This window comes from Eutrigla gurnardus, assembly GCF_963514095.1.
Source record: "Eutrigla gurnardus genome assembly, chromosome: 14".
NCBI classification, from domain to species: domain Eukaryota; kingdom Metazoa; phylum Chordata; class Actinopteri; order Perciformes; family Triglidae; genus Eutrigla; species Eutrigla gurnardus.
This window is the reverse complement of record NC_139937.1, coordinates 16,443,686-16,469,371: the sequence shown is the minus strand read 5'-3', so window position 1 is coordinate 16,469,371 and position 25,686 is coordinate 16,443,686. Positions and strand designations below refer to the sequence as shown.

Here is a 25,686-nt window from a genome sequence, read left to right as displayed (position 1 = left end):
TTTGACCCTGCAATGCTTTGTTTTAGCACACATATTTCTCTACGATGGCTGGATGATATGCAAAGTCTAAATTATATCTTGTCTCTTCCTTTTCACAGGTTCTTGTGAATCTGGGGGTCGACTGACACAGCCATGGACCGATTGCTGGATCTTTGAGAGCAACCTTCCTCCCCCTCCTTTTCCTCTTCCCCCTGCTCCTCCTTCTCCTCTTCTGTTCCCTCGCACAGCTGGAAGTTGAGTCCTCCAGAGCCAGAAGCCAGTCATCAACCTATGATACCTTCTCCTTCCCTTCATCTGCAAACCATGACGTGCGTCATTTCTCGGATTCCTGGCCGGTCTAGGTGGCCTCTCCCAGCGCTGCTCTTGTATTTTGCCCCTCTGCTGCTGATGGAGGGCTGTTGCCGAGCAGCTCCCTCAGGCCCAGAGTCTGACTCGTGCTCCACCTTAGTCCAGAGCCGCTTTTTTGGCTTCTTCCTGTCATCGTCAGTGTTCTCCGCCATGCCTTGCTCCTGGACCCTACAGAACCCTGATCCTCGGCGTTACACCATCTTCCTAAAGGTCACCAAACCCATCGAGGACTGTGTGCCATTGCAGCACCGGACCTTTCAATATGACTCCTTCCTGGAGACGACGCGCACCTACCTGGGCATGGAGAGCTTTGATGAGGTGGTGAGGCTGTGTGATGCGTCTGCTCCGGTGGCCTTCCTAGAGGCCGGGAAGCAGTTCCTCCAAATAAGGAAGGGACCTCCTCGGGCGGGAAAAGCCATCACGGATGGCGACGGGGATTTCAAAACAGAGTACCTGGTGGTGGGAAAGCGCAACCCCAGCATGGCGGCCTGTCAGATGCTTTGCCAGTGGCTGGAGGACTGTCTGGCCTCCAGTACGTCCAACAGGCCCTGTGGCATCATGCAGACCCCGTGTTTGTGCTGGGCGCCACCACCGCAGCTCAGCGAAGGGGATAGCTGTAATCACAATGGAGTTTACCTGGAAAACTGTTTACCCAGCGTGAAAGAGAGTGGCAGAAATGCCGAGATAAATGGTGAGTAGGAAAGCTTTTATAATCATTGAACTGCAAAAAAAGTTGACCTGTAAAACAACATATCTGCTCACGAGATTACATCATGGTTCATATATAAATTGCAAAGCCCATTTCCAAAGTGCTGAGATGAACAACCGTCTCTGTTTCGCTGTAAAACAAGACGAGCCTGGCTTTCAACAGACAGAAAATAGATTTATTCGTGTTTTGTGCAACCTCAGAAGGTCACCCTTGGAGTTTTAGCAGGCTCTCAGCAAAATGACAGAGGAATTGCGTCTTCAGTAGCAATCAAGCCAGTAAAAATGTGTATGATTTGTGAAAAGCGAGGATAATTGTGTGACATTGGCTCGAAAGCAAGTAGAGTGATTCGGCTGAAGTAGGCGAGAGAAGGAGGGATGGAAAGAGCCAAATGGAAGGTTTAAGGTTTCGTCTGATGGAAGCGAGCTCTGTGACCTTGCCAGGTCGGCCTCCACGGTCCGGGGAGGGACACTTGATCGGCCTCTGGGAAGCCTGTGGAAACGGAGGAGAAGCAAGTGCTGATATTGGATAGCTCTAGGGATGCTCCGAAAGGGAGGGAGGGGAGGGGTTGATGTAAAGAGACAAAAGAGGAAGATAGAAGGAGAGAGGCGGTGGAATAAGGGCCTGTGGCTTGAGGTCTAATTGTCTGCTGCTCGATCCCAGGCCCCCCTCCCTTTTCCTCGGTAGACAGGATGCGCCCTGACATCTCTATCCTGGCTTCATCAGGACCGTGGCCAGAGGGATGCAACATTTCTCGGCTCCCCTTTCTTCCCCTAACCTTCCCACCATCTAACTCTCCCTCCTTCCCTCCTGCCTCTCTCAGTTGCTTCCTCTGATCACCCTGTGGTCTTATTCTCTCAGTCGTCCTCCTCCTCCTCCTCCTCTTCTGAGCCACCGTCATTGCCTCCCCGTCTTTCCCTCCCCAGGCTGATAGTGGGCTGATACTGAGCCAGTCGTGGGAAGCCAACCAAGCAGAGAAGATGTTGCGGTGGGTATCTCCTGCCTGATCCACCTCCAGTCTCCTGAGTGGCTAATATCCCCTCGCCGTCCCAGCCTCCTCTCCGCTAGTTATGGCACTTATGTAATCCCGCTTATGGTGCTCGACAGCGGGGTGTGGGCTGTTTGTGCCTTAAGGTGTGAAAAAAATATACATATATATATATATATACACACACCATCCACTGTTGGCCTGTGTGGAGATAGAAAGAGAGGCACGCATTACGGCTTTTCTTCTCCCTCTTTGTGCTTCAACCCACACGATCTCTAAGATGATAATCCTGGGTTCTGAGCGACTATGGAACCTTATGATGAGCTCAAATGGAAGAGGCAAGCAGTCAGTGAATATTTGGCTGGATGGGTGACTGGGTGGATTGAATTGGTGGATGAAGATAAAAAAAAAAGAGGATGGGGAGACGTAATGGATTCAGTGTGGAAATAGGTCAGGGAGCCAGGCAGTTATGGCCCGCTGTGCAGCGATGAGGGGAATAGAGGGGTGATAGTTGTGAGCGATGGATAAAGGAAAGACAATACAGAGACTAAAGGGACAGTGTGTGTGTGTGTGTGTGTGTGTGTGTGTGTGTGTGTGTGTGTGTGTGGAGCGGAATGAAGGAGAGTTCACATGCTCAGAGGGGGAGTTGTCTCAGGGTGGACTGGTCTTGATGAGGATAGATGCCAGGGTCAGGCAGTACGCAGCTGGACCCGTTTGGTCTCGGCACCTTCAGTGGCCCAGGAGTTCATAGATTACGGTTTGTCTCCCAGATTCCTTCACAGAGGGACTAAGGGGTCCCGCCCGGAAGCAGATAGAGTGGGAAGACCTTCTGTCAGGACACTAGCTCTGCTCATGGACATGGATGTGGACTTTTTCTCCTTATGGCTAGTGCGCAAGCTTTGCCTATTACTGTCCAGTGTACCCGAAGCATAAAAGTTAATGGAAATGCAACTTAGAAAAGGCAATTTTCTTTGTCCATGCAGCTTATCACTGAAAGGGCTGAGAAAGGTTTGATTCAATGGAAGGTTTGTATTAAAACCGCCATTTGCAGAATTTGAAAGCTTTTCTCTGGTGCCCTTCAGAGGTGGCTCAATAATCAGAACGAATTGCCACTTTGTTTTATTCAGCCTGATGTCATTTTAGCCAATTTCTTGCCCCAGTATTCCTAGTTATAGTTCTATATTGGACGATCTGCACATCAAAGTATACCTTCGGTGTCAATGTTCATTGCCACTGCAGAAAGTATTTTTGCTCTTTATTTGGCGAGGTGCATGGTAGAGAATATTAAATCCGGGCTGCTTGGAGAACAGACCTGCACTTATAAATGTGTTTTTATCAAAAGTAGCAGCGGTCTTTCCCTAACCTCAACCAAGCGCCTTTGTACTTCCGATCAATCCCTGACCTGAACCACACAGTACTTGTTATGCAAGGATATTACACAAAGTACCTTTGGGTACTTGCTGATAGCAAGCACCAATATAAATACTTAATAATACCAATACAATTACTTTGAAATCATGTCTATATTCATCTGATGTTCTTAACTTTCTGACTAACAAATAAAATAATATATAGCTATGAAGAGCTCATGTTATGGTAATGGAAAAACAATGATTTATTGATTCAGATGAATACCCATTAATGAAACCATAGGAGTATTATAGTACATTTCTGCTTGTGTCCATGGCTATGCACGCAGTGGTACCAGGTGCAGTTGTATAGGAGTAGCTTACAAGGAGAAGCACATCTTCCCAGTATCAGATCGATAACTGATACTGGTATTGGCATCAGTACATCCTTAAAAAATCGTTGTTTTGGAACATTTGTTTTACAGATGTGTCCAAAACTGTCATTTATTTCTGGCAGTTGCTTTGGGTTCTCGGTTTGAGAAGGGGTTGGTTTTGTTCAATCAATAATCCCTGTCAAAAAGTGTATTGTTTGATGCGACGATGTACGAAGATGGAATGGCAGTATAGTACAGTATAGTTGTGTATCTCCTTTTTTTAATACATTTCAGCCCCGTCAGGATGGGATGAGGGCCCTGTGTGCCTACGGGTGAATGACTAGATTAAATTGACCCTCAGATTGATGTGACCGATGTTACCCTTCTTAAATGACTCCAAATGAAATGATCCAAAATCAGACAGTGCCCAGTGAGTGTGGTTGACCTCTGGTATGACACGTATGGTACAGCTTGATTATCTGTTTTCCCGTGTCAATCGGATGATCGATAGGATATGCTTAACCTGTACTGATTCCACGTGACCTTTCGATCAAGTTTAAATGATCAAAGGATGCGTCAAGGGATTTGTTGCTGTTTTTATCTGTGGTTTAAATTAAGAGTCTCATTGTCTGTAAAACCAAAGACTTTTGGGTGAAAAATATATAAAGTAAATGTTGTCACAAAAAACTTAAAATGAGAAATTAGCATTTTAAAGCAGCATCATAGAAATGCCAGAAATAAACCAGCCTTAATGTGATAATTGCATCAGAGCAGGAGAGGCGGGGTTTTATACATCCACGGCTCCCTATGTGAACACAGTGAGAAATCTTTAACCTTTAAGTTGAGAGGACTGGTGATTTCAGGGCTATTTTTGGAATGTTCTGACATTCAAATGGTCAAAGTTAAAGGTGTTGTGGAAAAAAAAAACATTGGCTCTCAGTAGCTTCAGTTATTGTCCATGGAAATCCATAGACCTCCAGTGTGTGCATCGGCACGGACGGGCGTGATTTATGTCACAAAAATGTGGCGTGGCACGGAGCAGGAAAGGACAGCCCTCTGTGGACAGCAGGGGAGGCAGTGAGTGATTAAAGGATGGACGAGAGAGATGCGAGGAGATGAGAAAACGCATGACTCAATCTGAACGGAAGAGACACGTTTGTGATCGCTGGGAGAAAGTGCCAGAGATGAACAACAAAGTGAACCGAAGGTGAACGATGCAGCTTACCCACAATGCCGTAGGACCACCTGTGCTGTGACCTTGGTGGCGCATCATGCAGTCTCACGTTTGGCTTTGCACTCATTTTCAAGTGTGAATTATTTGAGAGCTCGGAAAATAACCAAGCAAGGAAACAGAGTCCCAGACAGACTCGCTGCAAAAAAATAAAACAACAACTAATGAAAACATTTATATGTTGGTATGAGACAACTAAAGACCCTGAATTAGCCGACATCATTCAAAGTCGGCATTTCTAGACAAGCTTTGGCTGATTTTAAAAGCTCCTCCAAATGTGGTGTGGAAGGACTGAATTTGTGCACTGGTATGAGTGGTGGCTGGTGACTCAAGGACAGGAGGAAAAACAACCCACGGCATCATGTTATCTGTGTTGAGTTATCTCACTTATTTTGCACCTCCGTCTTATTTAAGGGCTCAGTGCTGCTTGATATATAGGATCTCATGTTCCTGATTTGTGTATGTCATATATGGGGGTCTTACCTTGGTTTATGATTTTTCATGATATTCATTTTTATAAATCTTTTAACATGGAAAGCACTTTGTGCTTCATCTTATTTTTACTACACTGCTAAAATAAGCAGTAAAACTATAGCTTACATGATTTATTAAAAACAATCAGTGGGGGCTCTGAATCCGCATGAACCTTGTGGGTGTCACGTGAGTAAAAGCCTGTCATTAAAGCAGTTTAGGTCATAGGGTGTACCATACATACGGTTTAATTCCAATGGAGAACTAGTTAAATTAACTATACCGAAAGCTGGTCTGCTGGTCAAGATGCAGAAGCAATTGATTGAGACCATAAACCCATGTTTACAATTACAATTTCTCATAGAATTCTATACAGCATTGCAACCAAACGAGTCACCCCCTGTTGGCCATTAGAAATAATGCAAGATTAAGGCACTTGGCTTCAACTTTCAGAAGCAAGGTTTGCTGCCTTGGTGACCGAGTGACTCTGGCACAGTGAATGTGAGTGAGTGTCGGTGAGTGGATATATAAAATGGAGGGTTAGAGGGAACTGTCTTTGCTTTCTGTCTGTTTGTTTTGCAGCTCCGTTGTTTGCTATAATTACTGGTGTTTGAACAAGCAGAGATGATCTTGTCTGGTCCGACAAAACTGTCTACTCACCACACGGTATAGATATTGATTTTTCTCTAGTTGTTTTGGACCCTCCGGGAACATTTTCTTCCATGAAGCCCTGAGGATTCCCTTCGTAATTTTTTGTTTCAGAGCTTTCCTTCCTTTGCTTTCATTTTTTTTTTTTTTAAACCAGATTCTAATTCCTGGTTGAAACTGCGCCACTCCTAGAAGTGACAGACTTCAAATAGAGGTGTTTGAATCAGTTCCTGAGCAGCATTTCTGTCAGGGAGAGTAACTCCCTTTGGACGTGGACTTTAGGTCTTTATTAGGGGTGTAACGGTACATGTATTTGTATTGAACCGTTTCGGTACGGGGTGCTCGGTTCGGAACGGAGGCGTACCGAACGAGTTTCCATACGGACATATTAAGTAGAGGACCGCATGTGTGGAGGATGCTGCAGCCGCACATGCAGCTACTTTATGCTAATCAGAGGCACCGGGCTCGACTCGCTGCCTCGGGAACGCTCGCGAACGCTCGCAAAAATCTGTTGTTTGAAGGAGAGCGCCTGTCAATCATCATCTAGTGGCAGCCCACCAAGCGTACAATACTGGGAAGCGGCGCGTCCACTCGCGTTTAAAATTGCCCCTGTGGACACGTACCTTAATGCCGCTAGCGTTGGCAACAAGCCAGAGTTGGAGGACCCTCCCGCGACATTAAGGTCTCCCGTTTGGGAACACTTCGGCTTCCCGGTGAGATACAAACAGGGACAAAGAGAGGTTGATAAAACCAAAGCGGTTTGCCGACATTGTTCATGTGAGGTCGGGTATATTTCTGGCAACACGTCAAACCTGTTGACGCATTTGAAACGGCACCACCCCCACGTGAACATCGCTACAACGAGGAGAAAGACGAGCGTAACTTTAGTGCAAACACAGCTCCCCACCGCGTTTAAACCGCCTCTCCCTGCCCTGTTCAATTTTGCACCATCAGATGGAGAAAATATTTGTTTTTAAAGAAACAGTCTGTTATTTTTATTTATTTTTAGTCTGAGCCTTATTCATGTTATTTAATCTGAGCAACAACTTGAAACTGTTTAGTGTTGCAACTGTTCAATTTTGCACATCAGATGGAGAAAATATATTTTTTAAAGAAACAGTCTGTTATTTTTATTTATTTTTATTTTTTAAATAAATATTTTAAATACTTGTATTTATATTTTTGAGCAGCATTCTAGCTCCAGTGCATGTTCCTACTGTTAAAAGCACAAAAGTAATAAACAACTAGCACATTTATATTTTGCATTTTGTTTTCTTACTGTACCGAAAATGAACCGAACCGTGACCTCAAAACCGAGGTACGTACCGAACCGAGATTTTTGTGTACCGTTACACCCCTAGTCTTTATACATGGACAACAAACTGTATAACACACTAAAGTAAAGGTTACACCCGCCAAGTGTGAAGTAGATCTGATGAGCGCTGAGATATGTGAAGAACACACAGACAGAGATTCCTTTCTTTAAAGTTTGATAAAAAAAGTTGTATAATGGTATCAAATTTTTGGACGTATTGACCTCTGACCTCATGCATAATTCTAATTCTGTAAGTTTAACGGCAGGGATTCATTGTCAGTCCACCAGAGAGCACTGGCAGGTTTATGTTTCCCCCAGTAAAATGTTTTAAGTACATTTTTTAAAGACTGTACACCCAGCCGGCCTCAGACCAGCTGGGCAACCATTTTGCTAATAGTCCTGACGGCTGTGGAACAAGAATAGCTGCGTATGTTTAATAAACTGACGGCGAGGGAAATAGGACTTGAAACTTTCCTTTTGAGCTTTAGCTGTGCTGCCTCCACTGGTCCAGTCACTTCTCTTTATGCCACAACAGCGTTGAGATACATCATTTCACAACTTAGATCATCATCTACTCAGTGCCGCCTGACATACTGGTTTTGGTGGAAGGGAGAAATAAAGGAATCCTAAAAAAAATCTCAAATAAAAAATAGACTGATACGCGGTCCAAAAAAGTGACAGCGGTTGGAAGAAAGAAGGGAGAAATACTCATAAACCCTCCTGACTTGCACTTTTTTTGCCCGGTTGCTGGCAGCAGGCTGCGGGTTGAGGAAGATGAATGCGAGCGCCGTGTCTCTCCCTGCAAGCCTCTGCCTGGCCTGACCGCATCGCTGCTCAACTAAGGGATTTTCAAGCCGCCTCCACACGGAGCGCTGAGGAATCCGAAAGCAAGTCTAATGCATTAGCTCCTCTCCACAGTCCTGCATGCACACACATACACACTGTATACACACACAGAAGACATGTCACAGCAGAAGATGACACACACACACACACACACACAGTGATGCAACCACGCACTGATCCCTCGTGACTGAGTGTGGGTGGCTGACCGAGGGAGAGAATAAAGCTGATTTTGTGTGTTAGCATGTGGAGAGAGAGCGAGGCGTGGTGCAAACCACAGGGGGCGCCGTGTGGGCAGGAGTCAACTGAAGAGAGATGGCGTTCTTTAGCTGGTGGTGAAGCGATTGCTCCGGGCGCAGGGATCTCCAACTGTCTGTTTGAGAAGTTTTTCCTCTGGAGCTTGTTGTTTTTTGGAACAGAGGCGGGCGAAAACAATCAGCTAATGTGTCCCGCGTGTGGTCAGGACACGTTCCTCTCACCAATAATCAGTGTAATTATTAGCAAACGCTGGCTGTGATTGCGAGTATCGCAGTTATTTCTCTCCAAGTCGAATCAATCTGATTCCGACACGTGCCAAGTTCCAGCAATGCACCGTGGGTACACTTTTAAAAAGAAGGAGTCGTCTTGTGGCATTTGGCACCATTACTGCTTTGCTGCTGTTTAAGGAGCTGCTTGATTAGAATAAGAACTGCATCTTCACCAAGCATGACTACGCCTGTGTCACATGTCGCGTGTGTTTTGGTGATAAAACGTGGTTTGGAGACCTCATCAAGGATTCCTCCAGGTGAAGACTCTGACTCAAAGGGTCCCGATTAAAACACAGCAGCAAGGTGTAAGAACAGGAGGACAGTGATATGATAATGTGAGTAGCCTGTAGAATTTGGAAGCTTATTCAATTTTCTGTGTGGTAATTACAATTTTTCATCTGCATAACACAGAATGTGTCTCCACACCGTGTCTCTGTGGCCTTGAGGCAACTTTTCTCTCCTGCTGATGGTTGGTTTATCCACCCAGCAGCTTCCTGGGTTAGAGTAGCCAGTTTCTGAGGCTGTTGTCAAGAAAAGTTGTTGCTACGACAACAAGTGAAAGCTCCTGCTAGCATTTACCCCAACTGTCCGATCAATAAACACCCATAAGATGACAATTCGGACCATATAAAATTAACCAACAATAACCATGTTGGTTGTTAGCACCGTAATAAAGTCGCAAATTAGCGACTATAAACTAGCAAATATGCGACTTTATAAAGTTGCAAATACGCTAGTTTTAAAGTAGCAAATTTGCGACTTTTTTTCTATATTGCCCACCTCCCTTGGCTCCGTTTTCCCCCCCCCTACAGTGGCTGTAATACGCCGTCATAGTTCCCCTCTTTATTAGTAGGATGAAACGTATTTGGATATAATGTCAGCTCTGTGGCTGCTGAGCTGATCTGCTGCCTTTCAACAGAATCATGACAAAGTGATCTTATGATCATAAAATGATTTAGCTACAGTTATAACTCTGTTTCAAGCACCACTTGAAAGTAGCATGATAGTTACAGGAACATAAAGTTTTTCACGAGGCTGCTTAGGGTGATGGGAAAACCAAATAAATTACTTCTTTAGTGGAACGTTGACACTGCAGAATAATGCATATTATGTCCTTGTTCCTTGCATGACCACTTAAGATCTCTTTAGAGTATTGCGGTGTGTTCTCATTGGGCTTCATATCTGCATCACTGATGCATTTTGCATCAGAAATTGCTGTTCTCAGACTGAATCGAACCACATCGACGTTGCAGCACTCATTTTAGTAATGAGCTGATGTCTGTTTGTGATACAAGTTTCAGATTTAAACGTCAGGGGGTAACTATTTAAAACAGAATTCAACATTACATAACTTTAACGTTGTTAAAATGTACTTTAACAACTTACTCAGTGTAAGCTTGGAAGACATCTTTCTGCGGTACCCTCCAGGCCGACTATTAAGACTCAAAATGTCCCAACAGCATGGTGTGTATATGCCTGCAGCACTTATCAATATCCTTTCATATCCAGACAGATCTGTAGTGTGTTTCAGACCTTTGGAGACACAACATGAAAAGCACCCACTTTCACTGTTACCCGCCAATTGAATGGCTGTTATCAGGAGTTATTGCTTTCATTCTATTGCTTCTGACGGGGGAAACCTGCATCCACCATGTTCTGAAAGTGAAACTTGACATTGGTAATTGTTTAGGTTTAGCCAACAAAATAACTTTGGGATGTTGAGCTTGTTGTTTGGGTTCAAGTACTAGAAGTGTTTTTGTTTGAATTCACATGTTTGTTGCAACCCGGCTGTTCGAAACTCACGCCAAGGCGTCGTTATGTGACGAGTTTAAAAGTGAATGTGTTGGATATCATTTTTATTATAGCGTTGTCCTTTTATATTCCTGTCAGTGTTAAACCATGTGAATAAATGATAACAGTCCTCTGAACCTACAAGGAGGCGTTGCAGGCTCCTTCTCAACCATATCTATGAAGCTGATGACCACTGACGACGCCCACTCAATTGGCTGATGTCATTTAGAGCAGATGGGAAGAGGCAACATTATATAAAAAAAAGATTGGAAATTAAGTTTAAACTGCCATATGAGCAGCATGGCTTCAGATTGGATTCTCTTTAATTCCGGCCCCTCGGGATGAACTGTAATAACTTCGGTGAACCCTTAACTTTGCAGCTAGTGCCATCCTCGGGTCAAAATTTCAACTTGTTCAGAAGTTGTTAGCATGCTTATGTTAGCATTCAGTTCAATCCACTGCTCTGTACACAAGTCCATCCTCAGACAGCTGCTAGCATGGCTGTAGTGCTTTTCATAATCGAGATTGGTGATTCAATACCTGGCCTTTGAATGTGAGTGAATGAGTTATTATGGGTAAATATTGACTGGATGTAGTGTAAAGGGCCTTGAGAGGTTGAAAAGACTAAAACAAGTATACAATACAGGATGGATGAATATTCCGGTGTGATTAATCAGTGAGTACGTTGATTGTTGTGTGCAGATTTTTGCCATTTTAAACGGTCTGCCTATAAAGTACGAGAGCCGAGAACGACGGTGGATTTGTAACCAATATGGTGTTGGTGAATTTAGCTTCCGTCAAGTTTGAATGAAGAGTGTTTTATGATGAACTCTAAAGGACATTAACGTCTTATTTTCATGAAGGCTGGAAACATGAATTTTACAAGTCGTACGACTGTATTTGTTCTGTTTAGTTAGGAGAAGAGGGGTGGGGATGTTTCCTCTCTGCATTTTCCGCTGCCTCAGGCACGCCTGCGCAAATAAATTGCCCAATTACCGGTTGACGGTCTGACAGTGGCCATTTGGGAAATGTCGTACGCATGTCACGTACTACAGCATCACCAGTTGGGCAGGTTGTAAAATGTTAACCAAGCAGAGTGCCTAGCGGAGACATTTAGTGCCTCAGCCTGTATACGAAAGCAGTGGAAAACTGAGAAAAACAGCCTGTGGTTAAGGTTAGAGAATTAGCTGACACTCCCAGCCACTGCACAAGCAAGCGACTTAGCATTTTAAAACAGTCGGCCACTGAGGTTTCTGGCCTTTACCGGCTACACCTGTTCCCCGTCACAGGACTCGCTTGAACTTAAAGTGAGTGTGCAGCGAGTCGAGGAATTGTCTGTCTCCTTCCTTGAGGCGGCCTGTCAATGGACGGCCTATCTCAGGTCCCTCTCCACGCAGCCCGAGGGTTTATTAAACATTCATGCTTTAATTAAGCAATTTTACCGCTGCTACTTACGGGCGATGATAAAAGCACTGCTCCAGGATGAGCACGGCGAGCAGACAAGTGTGTGTGTGTGTGTGTATGTGTGTGTGTGTGTGTGTGTGTCCTACACGAGAGGCCATTAATTTCCTGCCATAAAGAAAAGTGTGAGGATTAGAGAAAAGACGAGTTGAACTTTTTTTACCTCCCTCATCAGTCATGTGTGACTGCAGGAGAATGGTTGGCGGGTGATGCTACGGCGCGATAAGGATACCTGTGTATTGTGACAGGCGGCTCGTCGCCATTCGTCGCGCTCGCTGCTGCTCTTTCTCTCTTTTCCTCTCCTCTTCTTTGCACTTCATCACGCCCTTTTTTTTTTTCTTTGAGAAATCTGCAAGAGTCGAGGAGAACCGAATCCCTTTCCCCCCTCAGAGAGGTGCTCTATTACGAGAGACTGCGTTGTTTCTCTGAAGGGTGAACATGTGTGTGTGTGTGTGTGTGTGTGTGTTCACGTTGTCAGTCTCCTTGGGTGGGAGGACATTTAATGTTAGTCCTAGTGTCTCACTGTCGTTCTTCGATTTGATGAGTTGGACAATGAAGATGAATTACTTGGAACACACTGGAATCTACGAGGCTGTTGCCGCCGTGAACCAGAGCTGGATAGAAAAAATATTTATGTGTGTGTGTGTGTGTGTGTGTGTGTGTGTGTGTGTGTGTGTGTGTGTGTGTGTGTGTGTGTAGGTGTGTTGTTGCGTGAGCGTGCCTCCGTGTCCTTGTTAAGAGCAGGCTCTGTGGGACGGCTGTAAAAGGCTGCTCTCCTTGGTGCTATCACCTGGAATGACACCCAGAGGTGACACACTGTCAGAGCTCACACCCACTCAAGTGACAGGGACCCCCCCCCCCCCCAAAACTCACACATACACACACACACACACACACACACACACACACACACACACACACACACACACACACACACACACATACACATACACAAAAGCTGAGCAAATCTTGGCCAAAGCCTGTCAGGTCCAAGAAAAGAAGTCATTAGTGCAGACATGTTCCATGTGCTCTTCTAACAAAAAAAACACTGATCCTCATCAGAGTTTTTTTCTTTCCTGAACTATCGCTGTCTAAACCTGTGCACCTTATATCGCATCAACACGTTGGAAAGGAACCGTAAGGGATGCATCTTGTACTCGTGGGTATTGTTGCAGTTTGTTTTGGGGGGAGATTCTTTAGATAACTGATAAGCTGAGACCCAGCTAAAGCATTTCCTTCAACGCTCAGTCCCTGCAAACTGTAGCTTGTATTGGTTGACACCTGTTGATATGTGTTGAGGCTGAAGAAATGAGGCTTTAGCAAATGTGTATTTCATTTGTTGTGCAGATTTCCAGCATCGCCCCCAAACAACTATTAATTGTGTAACAGCTGATTATTTAGAAGTCAGCTGGATACTGGTCCACTTCACTTCTATCCTGCAATCTAAGGAGTTTATCAGCATTAAGTTTTTGTTTGCTTGATTTTTGATTCCAGTCCAGGGTTTTGGTTTATTTGATACCGTATTTATTGGACTTTATATATCACACAAGCTTGTTGATTTCCCTATGGAATCATCGGATTTCTATGTTGTTGTTCTGCCTAGGATGCCTACATGCTCTTTTTAGCTCCCCCTATACCTACCTGGGCAGGTGGTATGTTCCAGGTGATGCCATTCACGAGTAAGAGTAAGAGGGACAGAGGAGTTGGCAGGTTTTGCTGTGAGGCTGCAGTTTTTCCATTTGTTGTTTTTTCTCTTTAATTCAATTTAGTTGAATTCCCAGGTTAAAAGTTTGCCCTTTGTTCAGTAAACTCTTTTTTTCTCGTTAACATCACTTTTTCTTTTGCTCTACTCCTGCTTTTTCAACATTCATTTTTCAAGTTTTCCGGTGCCAAGCAACCTCATCTGCCCTTTATATTCGGGGGATGAAACTACAACCTGACACTACAGGTTTCGCCAATAAGCACCTGATGATACATGATGTATGAGTTAATGTGAGGCAGTAGCTGGAGCCCAGCAGGCACCTGGTTTTCTCTCGACAGCTGCGACCCAAGTTCAGTCATGACGGCAGCCAGAGTCAGAGCTAACGGAGCTAGCGGTCTGAGGAAAGATGCCTCACTGCTGTCCAAACCTTTTACCCGTCTACAGCTGGGATGTCAGGAAAAGTACTTTGATTCTAGAAATATCCCAACCGTTTCTCTTTCAATATTATGACTGGATTCTCAACATATCAGATTTTTGACAGTGGCACGAATCCCAAATTTGTGAATTTTTAAATCTTCATTTACACAGCCATATATTTTTTCAAACTGTTGTTTTCCTCATGAGTCCTTTCACACATAATGTGAATATTACGAAGCAATAAAATGAATATACTATTTTTCCGAACAAGGTCCATTTTTGTGAGCTTTCGTTCTGTTTATGAACAGGCATCAACAAATCATGTTGTGTGCAACAGGTTGAGTTGCATCTATATTTATGAAATTATAACACGGAGGCTCCATCCAAAAGGGCAAACTTCTTTATTCCTATCAACATTGACGAAGGCAGCACAGACCACACTCACACTCCCATTCTTACATACTTAAATTAAAAAGCTATAAACATATATTCGCAGGTGAGTATTTCACATTCAAACCGTGGCCAAACAAAAAGCCTTGAGCCACATTCCCGTAATTCTTCCTCTTACATCCAACCGAGCTGTGCCTCTGTCATACCATTCAGACTTAATCACAAATAGCAGCAGAACGTCATAAGAAATGTTATGCCTGCGTTTCAACTCTCGCCGTGCAATGCGGTGTGTTTATAATCAACTTCCAGGAGCCGCTTCTCTCTCCTTCTCCTTCTTTGTTTAGATTGATTTATTTGCTCTCATTTATTTCTCATCAAAGCATCACCATGATTGGGTGGTGCCCTTTCACAGTTTCTCATTCGTGCGCTTGATAGACTTCTTATCTTTGCATTGCATTCATATCCGCTAAAACCTATACTGTGCAATCTAATCTCAAATGAAAATTACAATTAATTATGTTTGGCTGTTCCAAAGAACACATTCTATTATTGCAGCACAGACAGCCAGAGGCTCGACGGATGCTAAATCTTTTCGGTCTGTTTCGGCTAAATCCAATTCTCTCTCTCTCTCCCCTCCAAATTTGAGCTCTCCTCTTCTCTCACCCCAGCGTGGCAGAGAGATCACTGATAAATTATCTTTATCTGAGGTGTTACCACTGCCGTGTTGTGCTAATGCTTCTGCTTTCAATTTAGGAGATGCATTTGCTTTTAATGCGGTGATAGTTTGATTGTCGAAGGTTACAAACCATCCTTGGACTCCGTGGTTGCCGACATCAGCCAAAATCCATCATCTGTGCTCAGTGCAATTCAGTGGAGGAGGTCAAGAAAAGGAGGGTGAGTTATGAGCTGAAGACATGACGCACCATAAGGCTCCACTCAATCCTCTCCAAGTAGAATACGCTTCGGGTTAAAGGAGAGCATAAATTCACACTCTCCGTGTGGGAAATGTCCACATTAAACAGTTGGATAAATATGGCTGCAGCTTATCATAATTACATTGTTTATATCAATATTATAACAATCACTTTGCATATGAAACAAATTGTCACCGTTGTAAATACCCTAGTATAATACAATGAAAAAATATGAAATATGGAGATACAAGGTTCCAACTAAGTCCCTAATCGTCGCATACTGACTTTACTGACTTTGAACTTATGAGTTAACGCATATTTTTGTTAAAACTCATTTTCAACATTGTCCATCAGATAAAGTGAAACATTGGTCTCAAGGATTCCCTCGATGGGTTTTGATTGGGACTTTGAACTTGTTGACACGAGTGTTCATCATTGCAGCTGTGGGCTCCGTTGACATCATGTGTGATGGCAAAATCGAGGATCTTGTTCTTGCTTTTCATTTTCTACTTCAGCCACCGATAATATTTATAGAAATATTTGCAGTAAAAACACTATTTGAATCGAAGCACTCAAAAGGCCATTTCAGACGTGTTCAGTCTTCTGAGCCATTACATTGAAATGTTGATTTTTAAATATATTTATTAATGTGTTCCCATTTTATTTTGTAACAGAGCACTGTTTGCCTCTAACAAACAAATAAAAACAAAACATGTAAGTTAAATGCAGAAGCGATATAGCTTCAGCCTGCTAAAAATATAAATTAACTTTTATCCACCGTGGTGGATCCCTATGAAGCACTGGAGCATCAAGTACCAGAAGGCGGCATAGCAGTTCATCTGTTTTAAATGCTCTTTAATAGCAGGCAGCGGCCTGTTTGGTCCTGCTGCTGTTAGCAGAATTACAGTTAATGACACACCGCAACACAGAGACAGGAAGCCACGTCCAGGTGCTTCTATATAAAAACCATAATGACTCCAGATACAAAAAAAGATCCATCAGCTTGTTTCTTCTTCCTCTTATAGAAACACATTTTGTCAATTTGAAAGAATTATGCTCAGTGCCATCGGATGTGCACTGTAAATCCCAGCTTTGAGGTGGTGTTCAGATTCTGATGTGTGAGGTCGAGAAAAACTCACATAAATGTAGTTGGAGTGTCCCTAACTTTCTGTTGCCATGTTGTGGTGTAGTAGGCTGTTTTGTTTTTGGTTGCTATTTTTATTGAACACTGGAGACCAGTTTAAAAACAGTTTGAAGCCCATTCTCACCGAATGAAGATGTAAATCTTTCAACGCAGGTTTTATGTCTTTAAAAGGTTTTCTGTGATTTCCTCAAACAGCGCTGTACTTAAAACAAAATGTTGCTGAAGCAGAAGGAAATTGTGCTAGTAATCACGATATGGCATCAGCATTATAGGTATTTATGATCGTTTAACATCTAATGCCATCAGCATTAACGCTCTGCTACACTGCAGGGATTTGCTCCCATTCAGCCACAATAGCATTAGTGAAGTCCAACACTGATGGATTCCCAGGCAGGGTTCCAGTTCATCCCAGGGGTGTTGGCTCTGCACGGACCAGTCATGCTGTTCCACACCAAACTGGAAAAAACATTTCTTTATGGAGATGCCTTTGTGTAAACAAACCCAAACCGTTGCCATAAAGCTGGAAGCACTCAGTGGTGTAAGTATCAATGGGCCCCATAAAGTACATGAACCCGTCGGGAACACGCGTGACATAAGTGAACTTTTCATATTCAACAATTTACACATTGGTGCAGAAGAGCATAAACTATGTAGAAGATGTAACCATTATTTCATGAATGTACTTGTGGACTATGGTTTTGAAGCCTCGACTTCCACAGTTTGGTCATCGCCATCTTGGTTTCTTGAAACCAGAAGTGAGATGAGAGGTTGGAGCTACAACTGAATGAAAGAACCCACTTGTTTGACATAATAATTATGATACCTTAGTTTGCCTACCGAAAAAAGAACCTGAACACCCCAAACAAATCTTGCTAAAGACATAAACTTGGAGGTCACACTAGTTATGGCAAGTATTACAGTACTTCCAATACTGATACTGCCATATCTGTTTCTGTCTTTGTGGAACTTGATTTCACAGTATCTAGTGTTCATCTTTACCATTTTGTAATAGAGCCTAGTATGTAGAAGTATGTGGAACCTGATGGAAAAAAGAGAGAGACACCCATGCGGAGGGGGGGCAATATATGTCTGTTTGGCCATATGTACACTGGAATGCTTACAGTACGTGGAGCTGCACACCTCGTCAAGAGGTGTAGAGTTCATAGATGTGCCCACCAAAGTGGAGGTGGGAGCCCACCAGGATGAACCCCCAGCAGCCCCCCCTTTACACCTCCTCATCCATCTCGCTCTCTCTCGCTCTGTTTCTCTCAGTCTGTGCCTCTGTCTGTGAGTCACAATGCAGTCACATCCCACACTGTGTGGGGAGACAAGGGCTTCTGATGTATGAGAGTGTTATAAAGCGTGGGAAGAGTAAACCGCATTGCTCAGAGATCTGTGCATGTGTGTGTGTGTGTGTGTGTGTGCATGTGCATCTGTTTGTGTGCGTGCCAGTGGATGCGAGGTTTACAGGTTAGCGATCCCTGGATGCCGCTGAATATATTCATATACCTTAGATTGCCGTATGGGTTTTAAATGGAGCAGTTAAATGCGCTCCCAAAGTAACTTGGAAGAAAAAACAATGATGCGTTCATCATCTGCAGGAGTGAATGAAAAAGCTGGAGAGAGTTAAGAACACATGGCAGAGCGCAGCGGGGGCGATTTTCAGTCCTAATAGCCATGTGGGGGACGGCTGAGGGGGTGGGGAATCCACTCAAGTCCATGGAGAAAATAGACACGGGGGCTGTGGCAGATCCCATAGGAACACTTTAGCCTGATGCCCAGTGCACTGGGGGTTGCTGGGAGCAAACGCCATCCAGTTGCAGACAAAGTACTTCTCAAAGCAGCTCTTAAACTGCTGTGGAAATGGACGGAGACTCAACAAACTTCGCAGGCTGGCTGGCTGGCATAGAATTCCACAAAATAATTGCAAGCAAAAAGCACGTGGATTTGAGCCCCAGCGCGCCCCAAATTGCAGTCTTAGCACGGAGGGTTTTTTTTTATCAGCAGTGGTCTCCACCCAAGATGGATGTGTGTTGAGGGGGACAAAAACCAGTAAAAAGCCTTATTTCTGCGAGCTGTCAGTCAGACTGGAGGAAAAGAAAGAAAACCATCTGATCCCTGTGGTGAAAGACCTTTTGAGTCTTTTCTTATCGTTCCGCTGAATTGGGGCATTCATCTTCGGAATTGAAATGTCTGGTTGGCTGACCTGCACCTGAAACCAAGGAGCGGCCCCATGATATGTATTTATAGACAATGGGTTTGGGGCGGAGCGTTACCGAGGCGGTGCTGCCGTGGAAGGTGAAGGGTGTAATGGTTTGTGTCTCCTCGGCTGATCGGGTTAAAGAGATGACACAGATTTACGCTGATTCAACAATCTGCTGGAGTGTGTGGGACTAATGGTCTGATTGGTTTGTGAGTGGATCACAATTGGGAGCATTTTTTTCCCTTTGCTGCTATTTTTACCAGGAGAGTTTGACTAATACACGGGTCTTAATAAAGCTCCCCAATGAAACTGCCAGCAGTTCGACACGTTGGTCTCATGTTTGAGTCACATTTCTATAAAAATAACATCAACAACAACATTTAAACACCACTCTTCAGTACCAGTGAATTTCCACGATCCTCGATATCCAATTTGATCGCACAGACAAACGAAAACAAAGCGATGCATTTTTGGGGGCAATAAATGATCCCTTATGATCTACCTCAACTTTCCCGACAAAATCTCCTAATTATAGGGGTGTGAATCTTTGGCTTCACTTCAATTCGATTAACGATTGGCGATTTGATTCAAGGAGTAATTTTTGTTTGAACGATTCGATTTGATTCTATAAACCACGATTCAATTTAGTAACTTTTAACCAAAATTCTATATCCATGAAATAAACATGCAATAATGTGAGTAAGACTATCTGTATTCTTCTGAAAGGTGAAAAAATAAACAGACAACATAATTACTTATCAAACATTTATTCTACAAAAAAGTAGTCCCGCATAATATGTTATGCTGAACACAAAAATGTAATTAACATTTTTGTGTTTACATTTTTCTATACGCTACATGCTGGTAGGGGAGAGAGTGTCTTAAAAGCCTTAAAACATTAATCACTTGATAAGATTTAGCGCATTTATGTCGATTATTGGTGAAGCCAAAGCCAATCGATCATGCAATGAATTAATTGTTTCACTACTAACACATAATAAAGTTATAATTTACCTTCCCCTGATACCTGTTTTTCACTGAATAGAGCCTGAATGCAATTGGATTTCAACCCAGACATCTTCAGGACGAGTCTCGAGTCCTGCCGATACCTTTTGGGGATCATCACTGTAACGGATGAGAGGCGTTAGTCCTACAGGTTGATGGAGCCAACCCTGTTGTCGATCCATATCTGAGAAGAGTTCATGTGTTAAGATTCAGTCGATGTGATGAATTCAGCTAGTCACTGCATTTGACATTATTTGAATATATCTGACCAGAGTAATATTTCCAGAGTGATGGCAGGACGTTGTGTAAAAACTGCAAAGAAAGCGGCCTCATCCTTCCTGGAAGGAATTGTGGAAGGATTTTCAGTGTACTACGATGCTCCGGATTCTGTTTCACAAGCTGTTTCTCACGCACAAGAACACAACCGTGGAGAGACTTTCCATATTTCTATGCGTCATCATCTTATAGGAACCAAGGTCAAAGCATTTTATAGGTCTCATATTCATAAATCTGGCCAGCTTTCCTACTCCTAATGACAACATTGTACTCAATATCTTTCACCAAGGAAAACAAGTCAAACAGGGCAAGGACATGGTGAAATTGATTCTATTTAAATCATTAATGCATTTTTACACACTATTCATAGATCCATTATTATTATTATTATTATTATTATTATTATTATTATTATTATTATTATTATTATTATTATATCATAGTATGCATATTTTACACATATTTTCTTTCTATTTTTCTATATATATTGTTGTTTTATTGTAGCATAATATGCATTCTTATACATATTTGCTATTTATATTTACTTACAAATTACAATTACATGTTTTTATATATTCCCCTCTAAATCTGTCGGTTAGAGTTAGTGAATGTCCTGCTTGGCTAAATAACGGAGCGAGCAGCTAACGTGGGGTGTAAGTTGCATTGATGGTTAATAATAATATTGTTCATAATGTTATGATAAATTCATAATAATCTTCCTTTAAAGATAAGTGTCATCATAGTAAGTATTCTGTGTGTTTATTTATCTTCTCCCTCTACCATTGTTCACTTGTCCACTCATATACATTGACCATTTATTTATTTATGTTTTACAAATTGATTTAGCTTCAAAATATGAAGCTTTTTTCTAAATTTTTCTTGAAAATAACAGTATGAAATGAACAGGGCTTTCATCCAGAAGCAGAATGGTGGTGTGATGTGTTGGTGACTGCTGCTGAATGTCACCAATGCCCCAGCAGGGGGGCTGATTGGGTGCTGGGGGCTCAGTGGCAGGTTCACCCACAGGTTAAGCTTTCGTCTCTACAGGAAGAGACTGATCAATGCCGTTGTGTTGATGCCCCCCCCCCCCCCCCCCCTTTTTTTTTTATGTATCTTTTTATTTATCCAGAATACAGAGACACTACAGGGAGCACACGTCTCAGAAACGCAGCTAAAATGTGGAAAAGATGATTTTTTAACACAATAAGATATAGTGTGTGTGATTTAATACATACATGTGTCATACATTTCTCACTACAGCGAGTCATAACGAAATATCAATCCGATGAAATGTCATGTATTATCTTTCACGACTGAAAATACAAATAAATAAGTAATATAACCGTATTCTCTCTTGTGAGGACATTGTGATTGATGTAGGCTTCATCACATTCTGTTCAGTTTGGAATAAGCCTACTGTTTTTTTTTCTTCTGCTGCTTTTCATTTCCCCCTCCTCTTATCTGTCCTAACATTTCTTCCCTCTTTCTGTTCCTGTCTCCCTTCATCTCCCTCTGTCCTCCCCCCCGCTCTCCCCTTTCACCGCCTGTTATCTCCACCATGCAGTTGACTGCTTCTGTCCTCTGGGTGTCAGCACTCGCCTTATCCTTCATTCAGCCGTACAGCTTTGTGTGGACTAATCACCCCATTTCTGCCTGCGTTTCATGATTTCATGATTATTTTCCTCAGTGCTCTTGTCTCCGTCTTTATTACATTTCCCTCGTCCCCTTCTCCTCCCTCCCCAGCTGCCTGCTTATTTCCACAATAGTTGTCAACTCCAACATCATATTTCACCTGTCCTTTCTTCCTGTCACAGCTCAGACAGATATATGTATGTATTATATATATATATAAATATACTGCAGCTTTATTGATTGAGAAGAAAATCACACATTTTATTTATGTATTACTGACGTTCTGGGGACATACATGCGTTAAGACAGTGTGGGGACTCTGGTTATTGAGGGGACAAAACCTGAGTCCCCATATATAAAAAAAGGTCTCGGATTTGGTTTAAAGCTATTGATGGTTATAGGCTATGTTTGGGGTAATGGTTAGGGATTAGGGAAGATGCACTATGGGTCAGTCGCAGGAAATTAATGTAAGTCAATGTTAAGTCCTCTAAAGTGATGGAAACGTGACTGTGTGTGTGTGTGTGTGTGTGTGTGTGTGTGTGAGAGAGGCGGGGTGGGGTTGTTAGTGGCAGCTATTGATGATTTCAAAGCTGCAGTAACTGGATCTGTAACAGGAGATGCCCATCCACCGATCCCAAAGCTCCAAATAGGAGATGAAGGTGACTTTCAGGAAGTTCATAATGCACAGCCACACACAAATAATTGCACGCTGCATATACATGCACTCAGTGAAGTACGACGCCATGCACACAGAATAAATGGAGAGGAAGGTGTGTGTGAGAGAAAGCTGAAGGTCAAAGTAAAGCAGCTATTTTGGCAGGTGAAACAGAAAGGATGAGTTTAAGGATTATTGAGGTACCTTGGACTCAGGGTGCTACCAGCGGTGTTCTGACAAAAGACCCTCTCTGAATTATTAAGAACATAATTTAATGCCCTTGCAGAGGGAGAAAGACAATGTTATCCTCCTCCCATACCCCACCCCCCTCGCTGAGTATGATTATTGGGCAAGAAATAATACAAAAAAAGGTTTATATTCTTGTCATTTTGTGAGTTTTTTTCCTGTAGAAGAATGTATCGTATCTGTAAATTGACCCAATCCCCCTTTTCTATTTGACAGAGGGAGCTTCTGTCCTTTGCTCCAAGAGGGTTAATCTTCCTTTTTATTCATAAATTATATTTGTCCACAATAAACCAGAATGTAGAGAAGCTGAAGGTTATTTTGCTGCATCAGTCTCACTTTAGTCCCAGAAACACTAGAATTGCAGGGGAAAAAAAGATCACAATGGAATGGCTGCTCTATGGTGCTTGAATGGAAAAGCAAACGGGAGGCTAATGAGGCTATTCTATTGGTAATAGCTGTGTACAACATTTTTGTACAACTGTACAACAGTACACACTACTGCACATAATGAAATTTGTCTTAGCAAATTTGGTATACACTGTCTTACATACATGACATAGTTTTAAATAATAATGATTGAAACAATCAAACTTCGGGGTAATCGTATAGTGGTCAAAAGGGTCAGAGTACAGTCAAGACCAAAAGACACAGAAAAAATCAACTGTGCTGAAGGAGGACTTGTTACAAAAGTAAAAATAGTATCTATTATTTTATTTATATTAATAGTTGACTAATAGTTAATTAAGTAAAAGTCCTGCATTTCAATTGTTACTTGAAGTGAAGAGAGCTTTCATTAGAACAGTGTATTTAAATGTACTTAATGTCTGCTCAGGGTGGAGCTTTTCATTCTAAGAGTATCGATAGTTAAATAATATCATCCGTCCGACAAATAATTTAATACTATATTTTCCTCTGAAGTCAATGATCATCGCAATTCTGCACAGTAAATGTATTCAAATTAAGAGGTAAGTCTGCCCCTGTTTTTTTTCCTTCTCATTTCCGTTCAGGGCTGGATTGAGTGATTCGGGGGGTTCTATGCAAACGGCACCTTGCTTTACTCGTCACCCTTTATCTAACTGCTAATGATGCAATCATCTCACTGGTAGAAGAAGACCTACTTGAAACCTCTTCTGAAGTACAACTATTAACCATTTACAGTCTGGCACTATTAAAATTGCACAGTAGTTTTCACATCTTTACTTCAAGTGACCCAAAGGAGGGACATTATCGACACCACGTACTTAAATGTACTCATCTGTTCAAGTTGGAGCTTTCAATTATAATCTGATACTGTATGGTTTAATGAATACTATTTTATCATTTTCAATTGTTGTATGCATCATCTGTAACCACTTATCTTATCTTAGTTCAATCAAAAAAGAAGGCTTATAATGTCCTCAAACTGCTAACCATTTTAATTGTCAGCTTAAAGACAAAAGGAACCCACAATGCAGGATACATGCTCAGCAGAACCTTTGGGCTTACCATTCTGATCAGTGGAGCTGGTTGGGGCTGTAACCATTCCGACAACAAGCTCTGCAAACAACACTCAGCACAGATGAAACCACTCTTCCACATCATATATTTTGTTCAGTTGGGTTTTAAAAGGCTCCGTGATTTCCTAAAACATCTGATCACTGTAGTTTTACCAAACATTACTTAAACAGGAGGGGATTGATCAGTTTATAGGGGGACTATATTCAGCAATGGATTAATCCACATGTTGAGCTCGATTGAGTATGTGGGGCTGCAGGTCGGTATGCGGGATTCACTTTTAAAACATCACTGAGGACCATATCATCTAGTACAACATTATGTCTTCTTAATAGTTTTTGAACAACAATGGATCTCTGTATATCTCGCTGTCCTCTTTCCGGTCTCTCTTCTCCAACTTTAAAAAGCCATCGTGTTTTCTGCATTAGCAATAACATTCAGATGTCACCGAATAACGGTGACAACTCGTTGACATTGTAGGGATGGCATTATGTTTCTGGTGACTGGACTGGCATGAATGCTCACAAAGGCAGCTCTCTCACTCTGCAATGTTTGTCACATACTTTACACATGAGTGCACTGGAAAATATATCCCTACATAATGTAATAAATCACACAATGATCGGCACTTCAGTCCAGATTTAAAGCCAGAATAAAGCACACTTCCATATGCCAAGACAGCCATATGGATGTGATCAACAGAACAGGCAATCAACAATCAAGCACCAATGCTATCCCTAGAGCCTCACCAGTAATAAAGTTAGTCCTGAAGGAAGTGTTGGAGGTCATTAAAATCAGAATGGCTCATCCCACTGGGGGCATTAGTGTGCTCAAGAAATGATATGGCAAGCTGTCTATTAGACTATGAGATATCAAGGTCAAGGTTATTTTGAATGTCTTCCATAAGATAAAATGTTCTCCGAGGAACTGCTGCAGGAAGTGACAAACATGTCGGGGCATGTCATGATGCATTGGCCGTTAACACGCATTGGCTGAAATGCAAACTCGGAATCAGACGGAAACCTACGTTTCTGAAAAGTGAAGCCAATCCAATGGCCAGCAGGGGGCGGCGCCTTGGGTTGCAAAATGTCAGTTTGAATAGAAGTCTATGAGAAATTGATCTTGTATAACCTTAGTAAACATTGGAGAAACATAATAACTACTGCGTTATTACAGTGTGATGTTGATTTAGTTAAAACAGAGCCTGTAGTGCTTGGCTATCTTGTGATTGCTACCATGGCATCGTCCATTCACCATGTGTTCATGAAAGTTGATTGTCACATGTTGGTCACTGATTTTGCTTTTTATTGGTTAAAAATGAACTGGTAACTTGCATCTCAAGTTGCTTATTCAACTTTTATTAAAAGAACAACACAACACAATTTGTAGCGTATTCGTTGGCTAATGCCAGAACGCTAGAAATACACCCCTTACCCTCAGGGTCGTATCCGACAAACCGATGGTACAGCGATTGGTTTCATGGCAGCCGGGTCATTTGATTTCACTTTTGATTATTTTTTGTTTTACATTATCTGGGGAGCAATTTCATAACCAAA

The 25,686-nt window shown here is 42.5% G+C and overlaps 1 protein-coding gene across 15 annotated transcripts in view; it reads left to right on the top strand.

Moving 5' to 3' along the window:
• Nucleotides 1-225: 225 nt before the first annotated feature.
• adgrb1a (adhesion G protein-coupled receptor B1a) overlaps nucleotides 226-25,686 on the top strand; it is a 94,925-nt gene continuing 69,464 nt past the window's right edge. For 5 of the 15 annotated variants that reach the window (XM_084027906.1, XM_084027904.1, XM_084027905.1 and 2 more), the window contains exon 1: nucleotides 229-1,039. In XM_084027906.1, the coding sequence (XP_083884032.1) occupies nucleotides 271-1,039 (769 nt within the window). In that variant the 5' untranslated portion in view covers nucleotides 229-270. Of the gene's footprint in view, nucleotides 1,040-25,686 lie in introns of all 15 variants that reach the window. The other 10 variants (XM_084027899.1, XM_084027898.1, XM_084027900.1 and 7 more) reach the window with 4 other exon arrangements.